Source organism: Camellia sinensis, chromosome 6 (assembly GCF_055761805.1).
Source record: "Camellia sinensis isolate YWXY chromosome 6, ASM5576180v1, whole genome shotgun sequence".
Lineage (NCBI taxonomy): Eukaryota > Viridiplantae > Streptophyta > Magnoliopsida > Ericales > Theaceae > Camellia > Camellia sinensis.
In genome coordinates, this window is record NC_138966.1 from 198,303,836 (window position 1) to 198,328,320 (window position 24,485).

General features: G+C 37.4%; 1 protein-coding gene across 3 annotated transcripts; it reads left to right on the plus strand.

Moving 5' to 3' along the window:
* The first annotated feature begins 4,310 nt into the window (after positions 1-4,310).
* LOC114322150 (uncharacterized) lies at positions 4,311-13,433 on the plus strand. 3 transcript variants are annotated; one of them, XM_082872947.1, is made up of 6 exons: positions 4,311-4,564; positions 7,249-9,894; positions 9,992-10,043; positions 10,171-10,246; positions 11,228-11,293; positions 13,053-13,433. In XM_082872947.1, exons 2-6 carry the CDS (start codon positions 9,841-9,843, stop codon positions 13,249-13,251), a joined length of 447 nt encoding a protein of 148 aa, XP_082729073.1. In that variant the 5' UTR covers positions 4,311-4,564; positions 7,249-9,840; the 3' UTR covers positions 13,252-13,433. The 3 variants fall into 3 exon arrangements, with proteins under 3 accessions (XP_082729073.1, XP_082729075.1, XP_082729074.1); XM_082872949.1 differs by having other exon boundaries at positions 9,833-9,894; positions 10,155-10,246; positions 13,053-13,235; XM_082872948.1 differs by having other exon boundaries at positions 9,833-9,894; positions 13,053-13,235.
* The last annotated feature ends 11,052 nt before the right edge of the window (positions 13,434-24,485 follow it).

Below are 24,485 nucleotides of genomic sequence, written 5' to 3' on the forward strand. Positions count from 1 at the left end.
CATATTTTTTAGATAGCAAACACGTGGCCAAGGTAGCACCGAAGTGCCAGCTGAGGTGCCACGTGTCCTTGACTTGACACCGAGGTAATCTTGGCTAGGTTGAGGTTATCTACAGAGATACCGGAATTTGACAGGAGCGGATAAGTTATAAGAAGTCCTAGAATGAGGGGGGACTTCAACCAGGATAGGGATAATGCTTTTAGGGAGTTTATCTTTATCTATTTGAGAGTCCTGGATGGACATTGAGCCAGAGTTCATTGAAGTTAGGCTTCTACAGGGATCGGGTCAATGTTGATTATAAAAGTAAGGCACCCTCGTGGGTTTAAGGTACGTTTTTTGTATTCTGAATAGTGAGTTAAACACTTTTGCTATCTTTGAGAGATAACTGACTTGATCGTCGGAGCACCCCCGGGTGGAAGAACCACCGTCGGTATCTTATCTTTCTATGATAGGTTGTTCGGGCTTAATCTATTCTGCCAGTGCTCTCCAGCTGAGTACCTGTTTGGCAGTGTGGTCGGAAATTGACACACACAATTTGGCGCCATCTGTGGGAATGAAAGAAGAATAGATGGCCAACGACGGACGGAAAGAAAAGGTTGGGGACGACATCCCTACTTGGAGTGCACTACTACAAAAATAGTTAAAGATCACACTTTGACAAAAAAAAAGATCTCACTTTTATTGGAAGTGTGATAAAAAAAATTAGATTGATATTTTAATCACACTTAATTTGATTGAGTGTGATAATATTTATTTTTTATGTCACTTTTCAATTAAGTGTGATTATATATATATATATTTTTAATCACACCTTCTAATTAAAGTGTGATTATATATACACTACTACTTTTTAATCACACTTTTTAAACAAGTGTGATTATATATATATTTTTTAATCACACATTCTAATTAAAGTGTGATTATTTATATATTTTTTAATCACACTTTCTAATTAAAGTGTGATTATATATATACTACTACTTTTTAATCACACTTTTTAAATAGGTGTGATTATATAGATATTTTTTAACCACACATTTTAATTAAAGTGTGATTATTTATATATTTTTTAATCACACCTTCTAATTAAAGTGTGATTATATATACACTACTACTTTTCAATCACACTTTTTAAATAGGTGTGATTATATAAATATTTTTTAACCACACATTCTAATTAAAGTGTGATTATTTATATATTTTTTAATCACACCTTCTAATTAAAGTGTGATTATATATACACTACTACTTTTTAATCACACTTTTTAAATATGTGTGATTATATAGATATTTTTTAACCACACATTCTAATTAAAGTGTGATTATTTATATATTTTTTAATCACACCTTCTAATTAAAGTGTGATTATATATACACTATTACTTTTTAATCACACTTTTTAAATAAGTGTGATTATATATATATTTTTTAATCACACATTTTAATTAAAGTGTGATTATATATACATTACTACTTTTTAATCACACTCCCTAAATAGGTGTGATTATATAAAATATTTCAATTTGATTTTTATATAAAATATACATTTCCCAAATCCGCGCCTCTATTCTACCCATGAATGATAGAGATGACTCACTACTAGAAAATGAGGCTTTAGACACAGAACTTTTTCACCAATTTTTTCATCTTTCTATCTCTCTGTCTCTGTCTCTCTCCTCTCTCTCTCTCTCTCACTCATCACTCTTCTCTGTCTGTCTGTCTGTTTGTCTCTCTCTCTCTCTCTCTTTCTCTCTGTCTATCTCTCTCATCTCTCTTCGTCTCTCTTCTCTATCTCTCTTCTCTTTATCTCTCTCGCTCATCTCTCTCTGTCTCTCTCTCGTTTATCTCTTTGCGCTTTTTTTTTCTCTCCCTCTCTCTTTGTCTCTATCTTTTCACCCATTTTTTCATCTTCCTCTCTCTCTTCTCTTTCTCTTTCTCTCTCTTACTCATCACTCATTTCTTTCTGTCTATCTGTCTCTCTCTCTCTCTCTCTCTTGTGTGTCTTTCACTCATCTATCTCTTCTCTCATCTCTTTTCTCTCTCTGTCTCTTTCGCTCATCTCTCTTCTCTCTATCTCTCTCATCTTTCTCTGTCTCTCTCGCTCATCTCTCTCCCTCGTTCATCTCTCTTCTCTCTATGTCTCTCTCGCTCATCTCTCTTCTCTCTATCTCTCTCTCTCGTTCATCTCTCTTCTCTCTCTATCTTTTTTCTGTCTCTCACTCTCTATCTTTTTGTCCCTCTCTCTCTCTCTTCTCTTTTTCTCTCTCTTTCTCTCCCACTATGTTTGCGTTGCTCACTCTCTCCCTTCTGTCTTCTCTATTTACTGAGCTCCCTCTCGATTTATCTATCCACTACAAGAAAATGCACTTTTAGAGACCACTTTGTCTCTCTCTCGCTCATCACTCTGTCTTTGTCTCTCTCTTTCTCTCTTCTCTATCTATCTCTCACTCATTTTTCTCTCTCTCACCACTCATCTCCTTTACCACCTTCACCACTACTGCAAACGCCATTCCACTACCACCATTACTACCACTGTCGCCACTTCACCTCTACAACTACCATTGCTACTACCATTGCCACCACTACCACTACTACCACTATTGCCACTATTATTACCATTACCTCCCATTCACCCTTGCCACTTCATCTACTCTACCACTACCACAACTTCACCGCTAATCTCCTTCACCGCCGCCACCACCACCACCACCACCACCACCACCACTACCATCATCTCTTATCCACCACCTTCACCACTACTGCCATTACTACTACCATTACCTCTCATTCACCCTTGCCACTTCATCTACTCTACCACTACCACAACTTCACCATTAATCTCCTTCGCCGCTACCACCACCTTCACCACTACTGCCACTCTCTATCCTCTACAAAAAAAAAAAAAAAAATCATTAATTACAAAAAAATATATATTTTAACAAAAAATATATTTTTTTTGACGACGGCAACTCCCGTCGCAAAAAAAAAAAAAAAGGAAAGTTAAACGACATTATTTTGTTATTTAAATTTCATTTCTAACAAAAAAAAAATATATTTTTTATTCCCGCCTGTTTTTGTTTTCCATTCCCGCTCTATTCTCTCTCTCTATCTCTTCTATCCGTCTCTCACTCATCTCTCTCTCTCTCTCACCACCCATCTCCTCTACCACCTTCACCACTACTGCAAACGTCATTCCACCACCACCACTACTTCCACTGTCGCCACTTCACCTCTACGACTACCATTACTACTACCATCGCCACCACTCCACTACCACCACTACCACTACTGCCACTACTACTACCATTACCTCTCTTTCGCCCCTGTCACTCCATCTACACTACCACTACCACAACTTCACCATTAATATTTTTCGCCATCACCACCACCACCACCATCATCTCTTATCCACCACCTCCACCGCTAATGTCGCTCCCTTTCCTCTACCACAAAAAAATAGTTCATGATTTTTACTAACCAAAAAAAATAGGCCGTAGAAAAATATTTTTCATTGACCACAGAAAATAAACTTTTATTTTAGTGGAAAATATTTTTCATTAAAATATTACCCCTACTTCTACCAAATAAAAAATAATAATAATATTTTTTTTAATTAAAATAAAAATGAAACAAATAAATTTTCAATCTTAGTAACTAAAAAAAAATGAAATTTTTTTCATTAACTACAAAAAAAATTTATTTTAACAAAAAATAAATTTTTTTAACGACAGCAACCCGCGTCACAAAAAAAAAAAAAGAAGAGTTAAACGGTATTATTTTATTATTTAAATTTTATTTGTGACCCCCAAAAAAAAAAGATTCACTACAACAAAAGTAACTTATGGTGACGAAAAGTAGTGAAGAAAATAAATTTTGTCACTAAATAAGAATAATTCGTGATGAATTATAAAATTTTGTCACGTATAATAAAAAAATAAAAATAATAGGTGATGAAATTTATTTTCGTCAACAAATACTTCTTTTTAGGTGAGGAAAAAGTAAGTTTTGTCACCGAAGGTTTTCCCGCTAGTTTTTTTTGGGTGGCACCAAAATTTGAGATTTTTGGTGAAAAAAATTTGTCATTAATTATAAAATTATTAGCGAAAAATATATTTTCGTCACCAATTATTTTTAATATTTTATAATTATTAGCGAAGAATATATTTTTGTCACCAATTATTTTTAATATTTTAATATCATTGAGTGAGAAAAATATTTTTGTGGGCAATAACTTTTTAGTCTTTTGAGATCTTTTGGGGAAATAATTTATCTATTTTGGAGGGATAATTGAGCGGCAATGAAAAAAAATGGGCTATTAATTTCTTCCTCCTTTTGTGTTAGCAGTTTTCCTCTCTCTCCAAATTCCTTTACTCTTAGAGAGAGAGAGAGAGAGCTCGATCGATCCGTAGCTTTTGAATTAGCCATGGCATGTATGAGCTTGGTGAATCAGTGGATCGGTTAGCAATCCTTCAATCAAGGGCCTGGATCTTCCTGTCGATTCGTCTCTCCTCGTGTCTCTGTCGTCCATGCCAAATCGTACTTCGACGAACTCGTCAAAACCGCCGTGAGTTCAAAATATGCATCATTGAGCTGAGTTCGTTTTTATTTATTTATTTATTTATTTTGGGTTTTAATTATTGAAAGTTGTGAAAGTCAAATTGATTGATGATATTTCTACTTGAATTTCATTGTTTACTATGCTAATTTTTTTGGTGTAGTTTGGATGTGATTAGTTTAGAAGGTGAACTTTTGTTGATTGGTATGAAATCAAGATTTGAAGATGTAATCTTATTTTTAATCATGGTTTATTAAATAAAATATTTCAGTCATGTTATAATTGATGGTTTGGTGTGGGCGTGGGGTGGGTAGGTTCTTGTTTCTTTAATTTAAGCTTATATTGCTTCAATTTCGTTGAGTTGTTTTAGAATTTTTATGGATTTTAATCTTCACAATTTTTTTAGCTTCTAATCTGGCTTTATTGTTGATATGGTAAATAAATTTTGATTGTCTTCTTTATTGAGCGATTTAAAATCTTTGATTTATCATCTGAATTTTCAAGTTTTACGTATTTTTTGGGTTTTTTTTTTTTCCCCTATAGTTAATGTATGTAGTTAGCCATGAGATTTATAAACTAAGGTTTCGATTCGGGTGATTTGTGCATTGTTTCCTCAGATCGAACAGAGATTTGGCTTTTTATTTAAAACCGTGAAAAGTCCAAACACGATTCCATATTGCAAGAATGAAAACAAAGGCACAATTCAAACATCTATTTTGTACCCCTTTCAATTTTTCCAGTTTATAGCTATGTAAGAATTTAGGTAGTTTATGAGATTGGGTAATTTTAGTTTTCCTTTGTATTAGTTGATCAGCAGAAATTCAGTGATTAACATCAAGAGAATGGCCATGTATACTATGTAAAATGTATGGCAAAAAACTAGACACGATGATGATGGTTTTGTTTTTTTTTGTTTTTGTTTTTGTTTTTTTTTTTGTTTTTTTGTTTTTTTGTCATTGAACTATGCTAGCAATGTTATATGTTATTAATTTTACTATTTATATGAATCATCATATGATATAATATCATATCATGTACCATATAAAAAAACAAATATATAAAGGGTTGGGAATGCTCTGTTTTTTGTGGTTCAAAAGAAAGGGAATTATCTTATTATTGTGTAGCTATTTGCTTTGTTCTTTTTTGCATTTATTAATGAAATTTGAACATTGAGAGCATTAAACTATTAGATATTGCTCTGGCATAGCCATAAGTTAGAACTGCTCTCCAATAGCTCTATTCATTTTATTTATCATTTTATTTGTTTAAATATAAGATAATAACCATTACATTTATGGCATATTTGTTTAGATGGACGAGTCAAAGAGAACTACAATATAATAAACTGTTAGTTCTAGAATGAATTGTTCTTAAATTATTTAGCTGAAAATGATATATATTTACCTATCAATCCAATTTTCATGAGACAACGGATTAATAAATTTGTTGGACATAGATTCCAATCACATACCTCATGCATCAATGATGAAATCAGATTCATTGATACAACATTCTCGTTTGAAAACTTAGTTATTTTAGTTGGGTTTTTTGACTTTTTGGCTACTTTATGAGATGAAAAAAAGTTGTGTTTGTGATGATTTGTGATTTTTATTTTTATTTTTTGTAGTTGAATAGGTACTTTGATCAATTAAGTTATAAGACAAACAAGATACATTAAAAACAAGATACAACAATCTGAAAATTTAACAATGTCAATGTGAGTATAATTTCTCTAGTAAAGAACAAATAACCCAAAAATATGTATGATAAATGAGTCATTCTATTAGTTTAAAATTTCAGTTTCAAGTGTTGACAAGGGATAAAATATTTGGTGAAGTCGATTTCCCTTTGATCATGCTCAAATTCAATGGAATGAAGTGATTGAAATAATTTTTTGCTAGTGTAAAATGATTTTCTGTCTAATATTTGACGCAATTAGAAGATTGAATATTTAGGACTTTGCTTAACTTGATAATATTGTTTTCTGTTTTGCATAGCAACTGGAGTGAATTTCTTTGTTTTCTTAGATCAGTACTAGAAAATGGAATCATAGGAGACACTGATTCGACTTTGAAATCATGTTATTGTCACTTCATTGATGATATATTAATTAGTTATGATAATATACTATCTCACAAAATCAAAATCATGTACTTAATTAAGCAAATATTGAGTACAATTTGATCAAATCTATAGATGTTTATGAAGGCACCTTCCATCACTATTTTGCCAAATGTCTCACAGTTCAACGGAATAATTGAGAGTATTGATAATGTAGGCTGTAGATTTGTAAGGGTGATTAGAACTTGGTTGGATATAACTTATGGGATAGTATTTCTGCTTTTCTGGTCTAGTTATAAATTGACAAAATAAAAAATATAATATATTTTTTTTTGTTAGTGGCTCAAACTTAGAGATTTTTTTTTTTTTTTTTTTTGTTTGTGTAATTGTCCAAAAAAAAAAAAAAAGAAAAAATTGATGAGTTAACGAGTATTCATGGTTTTATGATATGTAGTTTTTGTTTTGTGTTTTCCATATGGACATATGTTTTTTATGCATTACCTTCTTATGTTATATTTTGCATTGTCTTTTCAAGTAAATATTATGCGTTATATTTTATGTCTTATATATCAATTTATGCTGTTTAGTTGCCATAATGGCCCAACACTCACAGCCTCTTGATGTCAATGTAGAGGCACAGAAGGAGGCAGCCTCCCATTCTAGTGTCGGTAAGACATTAAAGTTATTTATATTAATGAGCTTTTTGTTGAGGATTGAGTGAACTTAGCTCTAAATTCTCTAGAGTGTTTTCCTTTTATCTTCTTGTGGGTTGATGGGTTTTTCCTTATTTATTGCTTTGGTTTTTGTTGAGGGTTGAGTGACAATAGACCTATATTTTTGCTTCGGTTTTATCTTATCTGGAAACAAAGAGGGAAAAAAAGCACACCCCCATATACATTGATAAAATATCATCCCTAGGTATATATATATTCTGTCACTGTAGTTGTTTTTGTGCGGGTTCAAAAGCACTTTTACATTATTGGAGGGTCAACCCCATTTTGTCCCTTGTGACGAGTAAGTGAAAAATTAATAATGGACTTGTTGGGAATGTCTTTTCTTGTGATACTTTTTGGCGGGCAAATATGATATGAGTGGTACATTTGAGGCATTTCTTTTGGCCCCATCTATTGTTGGATTAGAATTTTTGTCGAAAAAATGTGAATAAAAAGTTTTAAATAAAGGTTAAGTTTATGTAAATATTGTACAAAATATAATGTATTTGGACCTTTGTAATATATAGGAATAGCCGCCCTATGCTGTATATGTGGTGCTTTAACAGGTTGGAGGCTTCTCCTTTGTTTGCTAGTTTCTATGCTGCTTCTATTATGTTGTTTGCTGCTCCTGTGTTGGTGCTGCTTAGGTTTTCTGCATGCCATCTTTAAGGGCTGCTCTGGGTATTGGTGTTAGCCTTTGCTGGATCATGAGCTGATGCTGAGTGGCTGATGTTGTGTGGTTACTGCTAGTGCGGTTTGTGAAAGGGCTTTTCTTGAGTTTCTTCTCTAGTTTTGCTTGCTTTTTCTCTGTTAAGGGTTGTGCAAGTGTATTTTGTGATGTTTTTGGCTAGTCTATTGGATGTTGATAGCCCTTGTTTGTGCAAATGAACATTCCTTTGTGTGGTTTATTTTAGGATGATTCTCTTTGTAATTTATTTAGTTTAGTTTGTCTATTTATTTAGTTTAGTTTGTAATTTATAGATCTATTTTACAGTTCTTACTGTTTTTACACTGGGAGCCGAATGTTGGTGAACAAGTGGAAACTCATCTTGATCCTTAATTATAAATGAGAAGCAGACTGGCCATGGGGGTGAAGAAAAGTAATGTTATGTTGGCTTTACTGCCATGGCCACAAGGTGTTTGATGTTTTGCCTGAGTCGCTTCTCGATTGTCAAAATAGCGCACACACTTCGTTTAAAATACATGGTCAAATTTACATTCCAGAGATTAACTACTTTAATAATGATACTACTATGTTTGGCTGTTAAAGTCTTCTGGGTTTAATTGGGTTAAAAATGATAAAAAAAAATTAAGGGAAAATGTTAAAGTAACTGTTCAAAAAGCCAATAAACTGAGGCTTAGGTGGTGGCTAGTCAAAAAAAGATGAAGTGATCATGGCATTTTTATCACATTCTTATATTTCATATTGCTGCTTTTAATTGCAATTCTTTCAATTGCTTGAGTTAATTTTCAACACAACTTGATAATCTCTCTTCAGTTAGCTTCCGAAACATGACCTCAAAGTAGCCTTGTGTGTGTGTGTGTGTGTGTGTGTGTTTGTTGCAACAGATTGGTGCTTTAATTATATTTCAGCGTTTTGATTTCTTTTAAATCATGAGAGAAGGTTTTATGTAATATATAAAATTTGTAACTAAATCTAGGGAATTTGATTGAGAAATTTAGATCTGGCGTTTTTAGTTGATGTGAGTGTTATTTACAGCAAACAATTGTAAATTCATAAATAAATGCAGGGAATGTTTGTCTATGGCTGTATAACCATCTTCAACATCTAAATGGAATATGTAAGTGAATACAGCCTCAGAAAAGCTTTGAGAATTATAGACAGCATTAGACAAGAAAATGAAGTTTGCTTGATTCTCACATAATTGTAATTAGTTTTAATTATTACAAATTGGTTTGAGAAAATCTTGCCTGTAGCCTTCAAGTAGATAAACTTTTGACGAACACTTGGTATCATCATTCAGATATTACACTATTCATACTGCATTCCTTTTAATTTTATGTGCATATATTGATTGTTGATGATGAAAAGTTTCTTATAATTTATTCTCTCCTGGTGGATTGCTAAACAGGTTGTTGAGGTTGTAAGTCACTTCTCTTCTTTGCAGGTTCCTCATGTTACTCGTACTGATTATCAACTGATTGATATTTCTGAAAATGGTTTTATGTTGTAATGGATATTTTTTTTATTATTTTTAATTTCAATTTTTGGATAACCTATCCCTTGCGGGTTGTGCTTGGGATTAATTATTCTCTTTGCTACTTGTTGAATTTTCTTGTGTGTTTGGGCTGTTGGACAGATGTTTTGTTTGTGCTATTTTGTTGCTACAGGATGTTTTGTGTTTGAGTTGTGTATGGGCTGCTGAATTTTGTTGCTACAGGATGCTATTTATTTTGGCTTCTACAAGGGTATTAATATCTTTTGTAGCTTTATACTATTTTTGCATAAGAGTATCCTTATTGTATGATTTTTAACCCTCAGGATAAAAGATGGAAATGCTGAAACACTCTATCCTAGATCATCCTTTGCCATCAATTGTACTGGTAAAGGTTTATTTACGTACATTTCTTTTGAGTGCACTATTTTTGTTCACTTCAAGGTGGTTTTGAAAATTTAAAGCTTCTTTGATTCTCTTTTCAGGTGATGTCTGCAAAGGAGATGTTGTTTTGTTTACACAGAAAGTATACAAGAAGTAACACACTGGTTTCAGCTCTTGTTTTCCTTCTGTATATGAATCGCTTGATTTCCATCGTAGTTTGTAAATCATATTTGCTCGGTAAATGAAGGAGCTAATTCCGAACAGGTTTATATCCAAACAGGTTTGGAAAGAGAACTATTGCTGGGAGAGTTGTTAAGGAAAGCTATGGTGCTGCCAAACAACAACATACATTTAAAGTAAGTTTGGGACATGTGTAGTGATGACTCGCTCAATTACTCAAGCCTCTCTTTTGCTAATGAAATCAATAATCTAGTGTTTTTTTCCTTTTCAATTTCCTTGAGTTAAACATTGTCATAGTTCATCCCTTATAAGTTTTTTTGCACAAAAATTCAGGATCTCCCTCTGTTTTGTCTTTATTAGAAGTTATTGTTCTGCCCCTGTTTCTGTGGGTCACCTATTATTTCCTAACTAGTGACAAATGGTAGATGTCTCCAATTGAGGTTAGAGGATTAACACAAGTTGTGTAAGAAGGCAACTATTGATCATAAATCTAGAGACACTTTCTAAGTAGAGCAACCATGGGTTCGTTTGGTTTGTATTTTTGAAAAATTTTTGGGAAATTTTCTCTACAAATAAGTTTTTAAAAGTAATAAAACCAAACAAATTTTTCCAAAAAAATTTCTCAAAACTTGTAAACCAAACAAGTTTTCCAAACAAATCTCTCTCTCACACACATCAAATCAATCACTTTTTCCAAAGCTTTCTCTCAAAATAATTTTCCAAAACATCTTTTGAAAAAAACCAAACCAAACAACTTTTCGTACTTTTTATCTCTAAAACACATCTCTCAAACACAAACCATATTTTTATGTGGATTCAATGTACCCCCAGTACTATCACTACAAATCTACTACTGTTCTAGATGCTAGATTTTTACCATCTACCTTATCTTTTCTACTTTCACATAGGGATTAACCTGATGAAATGATGTCCTGACCGAACATATTCTATGTAACAGCATGAGGTGACATTGGATGAAATTTCAACATTATGCTGTTTGAAAGATGGATACCCTTGTTATGGTTATAATATTGTTATCTTCACTCTATTTATCCTTGTTTCTATGATCGGTAAAATACATCCTTTTCAGACTTTGATTATGATATATGTATTACTATTGTTCAGTGAACTGACTGAAATGTTAAAACTATTTGCAGACATACTTGGGGATCCAAATATTCAGGTTTTATTTCAAATGCACTAAGTACTCTGCTGACGAAAAGGTAAGGTCATTTATGCTAGTTCATTATTTCAACCTTTTGGGTGTAAATGCATTTTGTGTAGGCCTTGAACACTGAAGCCCAATTGCCATTTTGGTCACTTTTGTGATGTACTAGATTTATGTAAATGGCAGTAGCAGTGTCTATTGTGGGATTGAATTTATGTTTAGCTGGCAATACTATTTTATACCTGCAGAACTGCCTGAAGTAAGCATGTAGTTTGACCTTTTTTTTTGGGTGGGCTGCATTCAAGTAATCTTCTACTCACTTTTGAACATAATAGGTTTTGATTCAGGTTGCCTCCTTAACTCATTGAACTGAAAATTAACACAAATAATAAGTTCTAGATATATATATATATATATATATATTAAAGTCTTTGAATGTCTATTTTTCTTCTTTTGAGATAAGTTATTTAAATGGATGGTTTGGCATGCCTACCTAAAATCTGTTCAGTGTTAAGGCTAGGCACTGGCTGTATTGATCTGACGAGAATTTGATAGGGCTCAAATTCAAAAGCAAACTATAATTTTGCTGGAATTTGAGCTTCAGTATTTCTATACTTTAAACTGTTGGACCAATTGATGTCATAACAAATCATCCAGAGGTATAGCTATTTGACCACATCATAGCTGCAGTGTGAATTTGTCAAGGCAGCATAGGAGCTCAAAACATGTGAATTTGGATACTATTTTAACCATCCTGCCCCCACTGAAGGGCAAGGTTGCATGGTCTAAGACTATTAAAACATAGCAAGATAATTGTTAATTCTTGACATTGGTATACTTCCAAAGTTGGTTTCACAAATGGGCCTAAGTTGTATTTGAGGTGCATGGTGCAGAATCTAAGATATGATATCGTTGATGAGATCCGTATGAGCTACTTTTTCTACCTAAAAAAATATGATTTCAGCAAATAATGTTATGGTCCAACAGAAAATTGGGTTCATATAAGAGTTAAGATATACTAATTGAATGAATTGATAATTACAAGTCTCCTACTTCAATTTTTGCGAATTGCTTTTATATGTTGTATGTGATGGATTTCATTGACATGCACAGAGAGAAGTGCTGGATAGTGAGGACCTGTTATTGTTTGTCACTTACATGGACAGACTTTAATTGTGGAGAATTTGCTATTTCAATAGAGTATTTTGTCATGGTTGAAAATCATATAATTCTCGTATTTTTGACAGTTACAATCTTTAAAGTATCTATTTGTGGCTGATCCTATTCCTATAAAGATGTGCTTCATCTCAAGTTATTAAATTTGGGAGCTGAAGGTTTAGATAAGGGGGTTGTATGCAAGTTGTTTCTTTTTAATTTAGTGTGCTGGGCTCTTATTATTTCCTCTACTTGGATTGCTCCCATACCAATTTGTAATTATTTAGGCTATGTGGTTTCTGCTTTTAAGACCAATAAGCTTTATTGATCCTTATTTGTTTTATAGTTTTTAGTGAGTTATATGTTGATATCATATGATTTGATTGTCCATATAATACTCCATTTTATCATTTATGTGATCCTTTCTGCATTGTTGCATATTGTCTTCTTTTGTGGTGCTGTTTTACTGATATTTGTGTGGAGAATCAAAATAATTATGTCATTTTTGGTGGCTGTGGGGAAAGGATTGGGGGCAGTTTAACAACTAGATAAATTATATTATTTTTGGTGTGATCTAAATGGAAGTTTATAAATTAATTAGTAAGTTTATTCATATGCTTCTGGCGGTTTTTAAATTAATTTGTTTTTTTGTTTTTCAGGTCAGCAATTTCTTGGAGAGATGCAAAATATGGTCAAAGAATTCAAGAACTTACTTTTTTCAAGTTTTTTATTTTTTATTTTTTAATGTATGTAATCACAGTTAATTTTTTTTTTATTAATTTCTTTGTATATACTTTTAAACATTTAACTTTCATTTATGAAATATATGATATTATTTCATCCAATATATGGCTGTGATTCAAAATATAGTATATAGTGTGTAGTGTATTATTCAAATGTGCGTACAAAAATAATATTGATTATTCTTTAAATATGTCAAATTTTTTTTTTTATCACAGGTTTTATTAGTTATTAATCACACTTAAAAGGTGTGATCTAAATGTTTTTAATCACACTTAAAAGGTGTGATCTAAAGTTTTTAATCACACTTAAAAGGTGTGAACTAAAGTTTTTAATCACACTTAAAAGGTGTGATTTAAATGTTTTTAACCACACTTAAAAGGTGTGATTTAAATGTTTTTAATCACACTTAAAAGGTGTGATCTAAATGTTTTTAACCACACTTAAAAGGTGTGATCTAAATGTTTTTAACCACACTTAAAAGGTGTGATCTAAAGTTTTTAATCACACTTAAAAGGTGTGAACTAAAGTTTTTAATCACACTTAAAAGGTGTGATCTAAATATTTTTAACCACACTTAAAAGGTGTGATCTAAATGTTTTTAACCACACTTAAAAGGTGTGATCTAAATGTTTTTAATCACACTTAAAAGATGTGATGAAAACATTTTTTAATGACACTTAAAAAGTGTGATTAAAAATGACCATTTTTAATCACACTCCTAAAGACCACACTTTAATAAAACTTAAAAGGTGTGATTAAAAAGCATACATCACACCAAAAAAGTGTGATCTTTATCTATATTTGTAGTAGTGGTGGTAAGCACTTTGATCCCAACATAGAGGAGGATAATTGCAATGAAGAAAGTCGGGATCCGAATCCTGGAGAGAAAGACGTTGGCCAGGAGGGCGACGTACCAAAGAAGGCAGACCGAAATGGGTATTACAACGAGGACGATCTCTAGGTATGGAAAGATAGATGCCTGAGGAAGGACGACGAGATGAAAGGAATGACAAACAAGTTGGCGGACCTGCAAATGGTCGTCAATTTTATGATGCAGAACAACGTCATGCAACCACCATTCCCATTATACGATACGCCGATTCTAGTGGCCAAGAACAATGCCTAGAAGGAAGGGCAAAAAATAGTCCTTGTAGCCCCCCCGCATGACAGGATTAAGGGATATTCTTACCAGCCTTTGCGGGAGGTCGGGCATGAAGAATCAACGAGGAGAGAATCCTAGAAGACACGTCGAACCAAAGAAGCCTGCACCAAAGAATATCAGGATGTTCAAGCAAAGGAACTTTGTTTCGACGCAACTAATGGAGAGAGGTCCAAAAGGACTCATAATGACACTAGAAGTAGCGCATCAAAGAGGCTGAAATCCGGTGATAGCCGAGCTCCTGGACGGACCAAGGAGAATCTGAGGGATTACCTTCAGAGGAAGCGACAGGATGCCGAGGTAACTTCCCCGGTTAAGCCGATAATGCCGTTCTCGGTAGAGTTGGACAAATTTGAGGCCCCAAAAAGGTTCAGTATGCCGAGATTCTATATATACGACAGTAAGTCAGACCCCAACTTTCACGTCGGCTTGTACCTGAACTCAATGGCACTATACACCGGGAACGAACTGTTGCTTTGCAAGGTGTTCTCTTCGTCCTTCGGGGAAATTGCATCGGACTGGTTTCACAAGTTGCCGAAAGGAACTGTGAAAACCTAGGAAGGCCTAGCCGAGATGTTCGTGGCCTGGTTTGTGACAAACAAGCTACAACCATTAAGGGTGGACTCCCTGATGGCTCTGAGAATCAGTGAGGATGAAAGCCTTAGGGCTTATACCAAGAAGTACTATGAGGTATTCAACCGGATACCAGGATACAACCAAGAGGTGGTGGTCGTGTCTTTTAAGAATGGCTTGAAAGATGATTGTTTGCTTCGAAAATCATTGGCAAAGACACTGCCAAAAAGTATGGAGGAACTGATGGCTAGAATTGAGAAGTATGCGAGGGCCGAGGAAGACAGGCCGGGAACAAAGACGTCGAAACAAGAGAAGGGAAACAGCTCACCGAATTGAGGTCGAGGTAATGGCAAATACAATAAGCCAAAAACAAGATTAAGGGCTGCGCAGACAGTCACAATCGTATTCCGAATCCCGGTTTACAAAGTCTTGGAAAAAATTTGAAATTAGCCCTATTACAGAGCACTAATAAGGGTTCTGGGAGAATTTATAGAAAGAAGCCTTGGCAAGCACTGTGCTTACCACAATAAAGATGGGCATCTGACTCAGGGGTGCAGAGCCCTGAAGACACATCTGGAAGACCTGGTAAGACAAGGCCATTTAAGGGACCTTGTAAACGAGGCCAGAACAAGGGAAGAACAAGCAAGACTGCCTCAGGCACCGGCAGCACTGCCTCCTCTAGCACCACAACCGCAGGCAGGCGGACCTCGAGTGATCAATGTGATTCACTTGAAGGTCAATGAGAACGAAATACGTGGGGAGACTCAGAAGGTAAAACACTTGCAACATGTGTACCAGGTCAGGTAAAAAAGACCTAGGGTAGACGAGTGCCAACGACCAGTGGTGTCCTTTACTGAAGACGACCTAGAGATGGTGCAGCATTCACACAACGATGCCTTAGTAATATCCCTCCAGATTAGAAAATGCCAAGTGAAGTGCATCTTAATTGACCAGGGCAGCTCTTGTGACATCATGTGTATCAGGTGTTACAAGGAGCTTAGCCTTCACCAAGATGATCTGGAATAATCCAATGGTCTAATGGTCGGGTTCAATGGAACGCTGACGTGGCCCCTAGGGGCAATAATTTTGGAGGTGCAGGCTGGTACCAAAAAGGTAAAAACTGAGTTCACAGTAATTGACACTCCCTCCCCTTACAATGCTATCCTGGGAAGGCCATGGCTGCATGCAATGGGGGCTGTTCCCTTAACGTTGCACCAGCTGTTGCGGTTCCCAACAGAGCACGAAATTGAGGAGGTCAGAGGGGATCAAGTACAGGCAAAGAATTGCTCCGTGGCAGCAATAAAATCCACCTGCAACATATGAGAAACAGAAGTCGCAGAGATTGAAGATGAGGACATGGAAGTTCTAGATGACGTTGGCAAAGAGCCAACAGAGAAGAGTGAGGAAGTCCTGAAAAAAATCCTTGTCCAACAAAGGAATGAGGAGCGCTTCTTCTTTCTCGGCTCTGGCTTGGCCGAGGAAGAGGAAAAAGAGCTAGAGGCGTTCTTAAGAGCAAACTTGAGATGTTTTCCTGGACGTCGTACAAGATGCCTAGCATTAATCCCATGGTCACTTGCCATAGACTGAATGTGGATAGGTCGGCCAAACCTCTCATCCAGTGAGCAAGAAGGCCGACGTTGATGCATGTTGAGGCAGTAGAGGAGGGAGTGGATAAATTTTTGGAGGCCAGGGCCATTTGAGAGGTAAACTACCCGACATGGTTATCAAACACGGTGGTTGTGAAGAAAAAGAATAAGAAGTAGAGGGTCTGTGTGGACTTCACCAGCCTGAACAAAGGTTGGCCCAAAGATAGTTTCCCACTACCCAAGATTGACCAATTGGTGGATGCCACTTTAGGGCATGGAAGGATGAGCTTCCTGGATGCATATAGGGGGCACCATCAGATAGCTATGTACCCCCCAGATGAGGAGAAGACTGCATTTATCACCCCAAAAGGGCTGTATTGCTACAGAGTGATGCCGTTCGGGTTAAAAAATGCAGGAGCAATTTACCAGAGATTGGTGACCAAGATGTTCAGGCATCTAATAGGCAGAACAGTGGAGGTATACATAGATGACATGGTCGTGAAGACCAAGGAACTTGAGGATCATCTGGAAGACTTAAAGGCAATTTTTGACATCCTTAGAACATATCGACTTCGACTCAATGCATCGAAGTGCGCATTTGGAGTTGGGTCTGGTACGTTCTTAGGATACTTGGTTACCAGAAGGGGCATTGAGGCTAGCTCAATCAAATCATGGCCATTTTGGAGTTAGAGAGCCCAACATCGGCAAAACAAGTGTAGATATTGACTGAAAGGGCTGCAACCCTGAATAGATTCATAAGCAGAAGCTCTGACAAAAGTAAACCTTTATTTAGCTTAGAGAAGAAAGCCGCAGACTTCTTAGGACAGAAGAGTGCGAAGTCTCCTTGGCCGACTTGAAGAAGTATTTGACTACAGCTCCAGTTCTCCCAAATCCAGTACCTGGAGAGGAGCTGTTCTTATACTTGGTAGTTTCAGAGCATACAGTGAGTGCAGTAGTAATTAGAGAAGAAAAGGAAGAGCAAAGGGCAGTCTACTACATGAGCAAAACCCTAGCTGGTGCTAAGACCAGATACCTACCCTTAGAGAAGCTAACACTGGCCTTAGTAATGGCTTCCAAGAAGCTGAATAATTACTTTCAAGCCCATAAAATTGTGGTGTTAACTGAGCATCCCTTGAAGTCCTTATTACAGCAGGGAGATCTAACAGATAGAATAGCCAGATGGGTAGTGGTGTTGGGCCAATATGACCTAGAATTTAGACCTAGAACAACAATCAAAGGCCAAGTTTTGGTCGACTTCGTGGCCGAGTTCATACCAGGCGCCATCATACATTGGGTTCCGTTGAGCCGAGGTATACAATGTCCAAGTGAACAAGGAGATACCCAGCTAGGGAGAGCAGAACAAAGAAAGGAAGAGAAACTCAGGCTATGCAGTATTTACATCGGCGACTCCTTCCGGCTGTTTGTTAATGGGAGTTCAAACCGACAAGGAGCGGGGGCAAGAGTAGTGCTAGTATCTCCAGATGGGCAGATACTAGAACAATCCATTCGTTTGGGATTTAAAGCTTCAAACAATGAAGCAGAGTACGAAGCACTGATCGCAGGATTAAAGCTGGCAGCAGCAATAGAAGCTGATGAGGTAATAGTCTTTTGTGACTCTTAGCTTATCGTCAACTAGGCAACAGGCGAATATGCAACCCGAGATGAAATGATGACGATCTATGTAAAGGAGGTGGGTAGACTGGTAGCCTTATTCTAGAATTGCCGACTACAGCAGGTTAGCCGAGATGACAACAACCATGCTGATGCTCTGGCCAACTTGGCTAGTGCAATAAAACCTGGAGAGGCAAAGACGATAATGGTGGACTACTTGTCAAGTCCAAGCATAGAACCACTGAACATAGAGTATGAAGCAATGTGTGTGGAAATGAGACTAAGCTGGATGGATGCAATAATAGTATTCCTTAAAGAGAAAAAACTGCCAGATGATCATAAAGAAGCACACAAGATCAGACTGAAGTCGGCCAGATTCAACTTAATAGCAGAAGGACATCTCTACAGAAGATCTTTTACTGGACCCCTTTTGAGGTGTGTACATCTTTCACAAGTAGAAGACTTCTTATATGAGATACACGAAAGAGTATGTGGAAGCCACGCAAGGAGCAGGTCACTCGCTCATAGGGCCATTACTCAAGGGTACTGGTGGCCCTACATGTAGAAAGATGCTGAAGCTTATGTCAAGAAGTGTGAGAAGTGCTAGAGGTTTGCACCTTTGATATATCAACCAGCAGCGGACTTGAACCTAGTGTCCAGTCCCTGGCCATTTGCCCAATGGGGCATGGATCTTGTTGGACAACTGCCTCAGGTAACTGGACAAAGGAAGTACTTGCTAGTGGCAACAGATTACTTCACCAAGTGGGTGGAAGATGAACCCCTCGCAAAGATTCGAGATGTTGATGTGAAGAGCTTCATTTGGAAGAACATCATCACCAGGTTTGGGATCCCAAGGACAATAATAGCAGACAATGGTACACAGTTTGATAGTAAGCTAATCAAAAGCTTCTGTGCAAAGTACAAGATCAAGAATTATTACTCTACTCCAAGCTTCCCTCAAAGCAATGGTCAAGCAGAAGTATCCAATAAGGCCATCTTGGATGGGATCAAGAAGAGGCTGAAAGCAACTAAGGGAAGGTGGGTGGATGAGTTGCCCAGTGTACTCTGGGCATATCGGACTACGCCAAGAAGATCAACTAGGGAATCCCCATTTGCCATGGCTTTTGGCACAAAGACAGTAATCGCATTAGAGGTCGGCATCCCAGGGATCAGAACCCAGGGAGTGGAGAATGGGACTAATGATGCATTCTTAGCCCGAGATCTGGATCTACTGGAAGAAAGAAGGGAGAAGGCACCAATTCTAGCTAGGGTTATACCAGCAGCAGCTTGCCAGGGCTTATAATAAGAAGGTTAACCCATCGGCAACAAGAAGGATCCTAGAGAGGGCAAGCTTGGCCCAATTGGGAGGGACCTTATAGAATCATCTCGGTCCTGGGCAATGGTGCATATCGGCTTAAAGACAGTGAAGGCAAAGAGTTGCCAAGACCTTGGAATACTTGCAATCTAAAATTTTTCTATCATTAGATTTTTTGTTTTTTAAGTTTCTTGTTATTAGCCGAAGTAATAATAAAGTCTTAGCTTGATTTTTTAACTTGTGTAGTATGACTGACCAGTCACTTGGCGATGTTTCTAATTGAAACATGACGAATAACTTAGACTTATTATATGGAAGAGTTGAATTATACTTGCATATAATAGAGTTGAACTAAGTTGGAGATATTTCTGATTGAAACATGACGAATAACTTAAACTTATTATATGACAGAGTTGAATTATACTTGCATATAATAGAGTTGAACTAAGTTGAGTTAACCCGGACTTTCCATATCAGCAGAGTCAAACACAGATTGAAACTAAGGGCATTTTGATAAGATTAACAGAAGAACCAAGGTTGGTAAACCTCGGCCAGTCTTTGTTTGAATATTAGCTCGGTGACGAGGTCAAAGCCACATGCTTAATGAGAACCCAAGTGGAACTTAAGTTCACATTAGGGGGCAAAGGGCTGGAGAATGATGCTTGGGAGTTGGAATTTACAAGCTAAGATTGGTTTCACACTTGTTGAAATTTTAGGAAAAATTTACAAGTTGAAATTAAGCCGATGTTATGATTAAAGGAAGATTGGTTTAACACTTGTTGAAATTTTAGGAAAAATTTATAAGTTGAAATTAACCCAAGGTTATGATTAAACGAAGATTGGTTTAACACTTGTTGAAATTTTTGAGAAAAGTTTACAAGTTAAGCCAAGGTTGTATTGAAAGAAGTACTTATGTACTTGTCGAGATTACCATGTTGCCAAGATTTGGAAGATATTTGAAGATAGAAGTCCTGTTAAGTAAAAGTGAAGTGACAAGTTGTAAATAACACTTGTGAAAATATTATACAAAATATTTTCAAGAGTTAGGCCAAGGCCGGGATAAACTGTTAGCGTGTATAACCGAAGTATTCCACATTGAGAAGATTACACAGTCAAGGTGTGCATTGAAAACATGCAAAATATTCTGAGTATGGAAGCATACAAAATAGACAAGCATTCAAACACTTAGTAAAAGCAAGAGGAAGCTATACTTGCATTAAAAGAAGAAAAAAGGCACTTCGGCCTGACAAAGAGATTACTTATTTGGGTTACAAAGGTGGCACGTCGGCCAAATTAAAGCTTACATCGTTTCACAAGTAAGAAAAAAAGTACAAGGTACAAAGAAAAACATCAAAATAGACTACTCGGTGTCAGCGACGGACTGTGTCTCGGCCCCAGAAGACAATTGGGACGACTTCTCGGCAGCCTTCTCAGCCTCGAGTTCAACATCGATCTCCTGTAGAGTTTGATCGAGGCTCTTCTCGGTGATTGGAACCTCAGAGTTTGTCTTTTGGGAGGAGGCATCCTTTGAGACCTCACTCTCCTCATCCTGAGTCAAGCCCAAGACTTGCTCATTCAGAGTTGGGGACTTGGCCCCAACATCCACAGCCTTCCCAGACTTATTGGCCTCAGCTTCCTCCTCGGACTTAGCCTCGTCCTCGGATTGGCTTGGAGTCGGGGGGAACGACATGACGATTTGGCTATTTTCTCGAAGAAGATAATCCTCGGGGATAGCCAACTCTTTTAAAGCAGCCATCCAACCAAGGGTGAAACCCTTGTTGCATGCCTGTTTCACTTGTTTCTTGTAGTCTTCTTTGACGTCGGCCGCCCCCTCGGCATACATCTTTTCACCTGCCGCTTTGATCTCGGCCTCTTTTATGGCCAGGGCATCTTGAAGTTCTTTTTGGGCCTAGACCATCTTTGCTTCGACCTCTTTCTTCTCGGCTTCAAAGAACTTAGCAATGGCCTCAGCAGCGCCTGCCCTCTCCTCGGCCTTGTCTTGGGCTTTTTTGGCTTCTTTGGCTTAATCCATCAAAGCCTTCATTTTGCCATCGGCTTTGTTGAGGGACTTGAGCAAATTAGCAGCCTCTTTGGTCTTTTGGACCAACTCCTTCTTGATGGCAAAGGCCTACATCCCGAAGGAGTGGGCATGCTGGATTGCCTAGAAGAAATGGAGAAAACTAAAGTTAGTAAAATTCTTTAAGCATGGAAAAACAGAGAATGAAAAGTATAAGTGTTAAGGGGCTTACTTGTACGGAGTTTTGTAACATCAGAGCGAAGTTTTCATATTCGCTGAATTCGGCGTTGCGATCGAGATCTTTGGAGAGAAGCAAGGTAGTAGAGAGGGTAACGCCGACTTCAGTATCATCGGCGCTGTCACCAGCTCTGACTGGCTTGTCCTCGATTGTGATTGAGGGGGCCCTGGGGACATCAGATTTAAGAGACCCTGAGGTGGCCACAGAGGTTGACCTCGACCTCTTTGACTTGGTTGATTCTGATGGTTCGGCCTCGGTAGGTCTCTTCTCGGCGACAGAGGAGGTCTTCTCACCTTCGGCCAATTTTGAAATTGGCAAGGTGTCCTCAATGTCAATTTGAGTCACCGTTGCCTTGGGTTGGGCTTTCTTCAGCCTCTTTGGCTTTGGCTGGAACTGGGATGGTGAAGATTGTATGGTAACAATATTGGAGATGTCGGCCAAAAGATCATCAACAACGGCCTTCTTACGACCCATCTCGTCGGCTGAGTCGGCAACTGTGACCCTTGTGCCAAAATGGATTGCTGGAAGAGCTGTTAGTGGATTTGCTAGGTCAAAAGATGACACCTCAGCACTTCGATGTCTTCGACTTCGAGTCCTGCCTGCTGGAGCTTGCAGTGGAGCTCGACGTCGGCGTTGACGTTGACAAGGTAGAATCAGTTGCGGAGCTGAAGTTGATGGCTATTCCACAGGACTAGATGTTGATCCTTGGTCAAGCCTTGATGATTCGACTTGAGGAGTTATTGCTGATGGAGGAGACTTGCTTTTCCTTTTTCTTGGGACGTCGGGAAGAACAGATCTGTACGTTGGGATAAAGTTGAGCAACAAAGGAGACTTACGCTAATTAACAGGCAAGTCCAGCAACTTCTTAAAATCTTTACTGGGAAAGAATTTTTTGCAGAAGTCCTTTGGGGGCTGAGGAAGAATTGCAAAACAAAACCAAACAGACGTTAGAACATATAAAAATATCCAAGTGAAAAAGACTTGAAAGCAAGTAAAAATAACACTTGGCTCTTACCATCTCCCTCTCTGAACAGTGTACGGCTTAAAGGGTAGAGGTGGAGATCGTTATTTAGAAAGAACTCCCAGTTGCCCAAGACGATGAAATAATTGTCCTTAGCGCCGTTGTTAGAATCAGGGAGGTCGGCGATGAGTTTGTAATCCGTAGACCTCGGCTTAAGGTAATAAATGTAGCATTTTTCTGACTTAAGGCCACACATGGTATAGTAGTACTGGATGTTGGCAAGGGTGACCCTAACATTCTCTCTTTTGGCTGAAATAATTATACCATTGATAACTCGGTAGGAGTTAATGGCAAGCTGCATTGGGTTCAGTTTGTAGTAGTGTAGGACTTCTCGGGAAAGAATATTGAGAGGAAGCCTAAGTCCATATTCTACGAAGGGTACTGGAAAGGGCATGGAGTTGTCCTTAGGTATGATGGAGTCCTCCTCCACAATAAGCCTGAGGTGGACATCGGCAGGGATGACAAACTCCTGCCTGAAATATTCTAGCTTAATTGGGGTGTCTACCTTCTACCTCCACATACCCATGACGTCGACTTAAGGGGAAGAGTATTGGGTTGCAAGATGAAGTGGTTTTTTAAGGTTTTAAGGACCTCGACAAAACCTAAACGAATGCTGGGGCAAGGGTTTTTTAGGATCTAAATAGAATTTGTTTCAATCTTTCCTAGAGTTTGGAGTTCTAAGGCAAATCCCAATCCTAGAGTTACTAAAACAGGAGGATTAAAGGTAGGAATTTGGAAAAAACAGCAAGAAAACAGAAACAAAAATATGATTCAAAGTCAAGGACGGTGATGAACTATCAAGAACATGGTGACAAAGTGTGTACACAAGTGCGAGGCCAAGATTAGTGGAAAAATAAATGAGTATGTGAATAGTGTGTGTATATTCAACAACAGATGGTACAAAACCAGAATCATGAAACTGATGATGAATGGGGGAAATCAACACACAAGTAACAAATTCAGAGCATGAATAAAAACACCATGGCAGTGTACAAGCATAGCAGTTTAAAGTGAAAACAAGAAATTGAAATAAGAGGAACAATGGCTTACCGAGGAAGATAAGGCCGATGTGAGGTATGCCGGTGTCAGACGGTGGCAATGAGCAAAGAAGTGCAGCGAAAGCCTCTCCAGAGGGGAAGAATGAAGAAGTTGCAGAAAGCTTCAAGAACGAAAATGGAGGATTTGGGAGATGAATATTAGAGAGAGAATGTTTGAACAAAAACGAAGATGCAAAAGTAAAGTGGCGAAGAGAGAAGGTGGAGTTTTGTCAAAAAAACACGAAAGGGCAGCAAATCACAATGAATCTGCCTTGGACGATGTGCTTGTCAGACGGCGTAGGTAAATATGACGCGACTTAATGGCGCGTGTTAGGTATGGTTCAATGGGGAAGAGACGTGTGGTAAAAACGGTTGAAATACTGTGCGTGACAGCTCATACGCATGATGAAACTCTTGGAGTCCTTGATTCAATGAAGCAAAGACATCGGCTAAGGGGCGATCTCGGCTAAATCACTTGAACAAACTTGGTTAACTGATTCTAAAGTATTGATGAAAACATATTATAGGTCTTGGTCATATGGAGCCGACAAATGATGACCTTGGTAACAAATGACAGAGCAAGATTAGCCAACGTGTTATGGGTTCAAATGATATAAGTTCCATCACTTCCGGATGCCGAGGTAATAGAATTTAGGGGGCAGTTGTGGGGACATATTTTTTAGATAGCAAACACGTGGCCAAGGTTGCACCGAAGTGCCAGCCGAGATGCCACGTGTCCTTAACTTGACGCCGAGGTAATTTTGGCTAGGCCGAGGTTATCTGCGAAGATA

What these genes read in the sequence shown, in the direction of transcription:
- LOC114322150 (XM_082872947.1), top strand. Translation starts at nt 9,841, where the DNA reads ATGGAAATGCTGAAACACTCTATCCTAGATCATCCTTTGCCATCAATT. An exon ending in AACAACAACATACATTTAAA is followed by an intron (nt 10,247 to 11,227) that starts GTAAGTTTGGGA and finishes AACTATTTGCAG; the next exon opens with ACATACTTGGGGATCCAAAT. An exon ending in AGTACTCTGCTGACGAAAAG is followed by an intron (nt 11,294 to 13,052) that starts GTAAGGTCATTT and finishes TTTGTTTTTCAG; the next exon opens with GTCAGCAATTTCTTGGAGAG.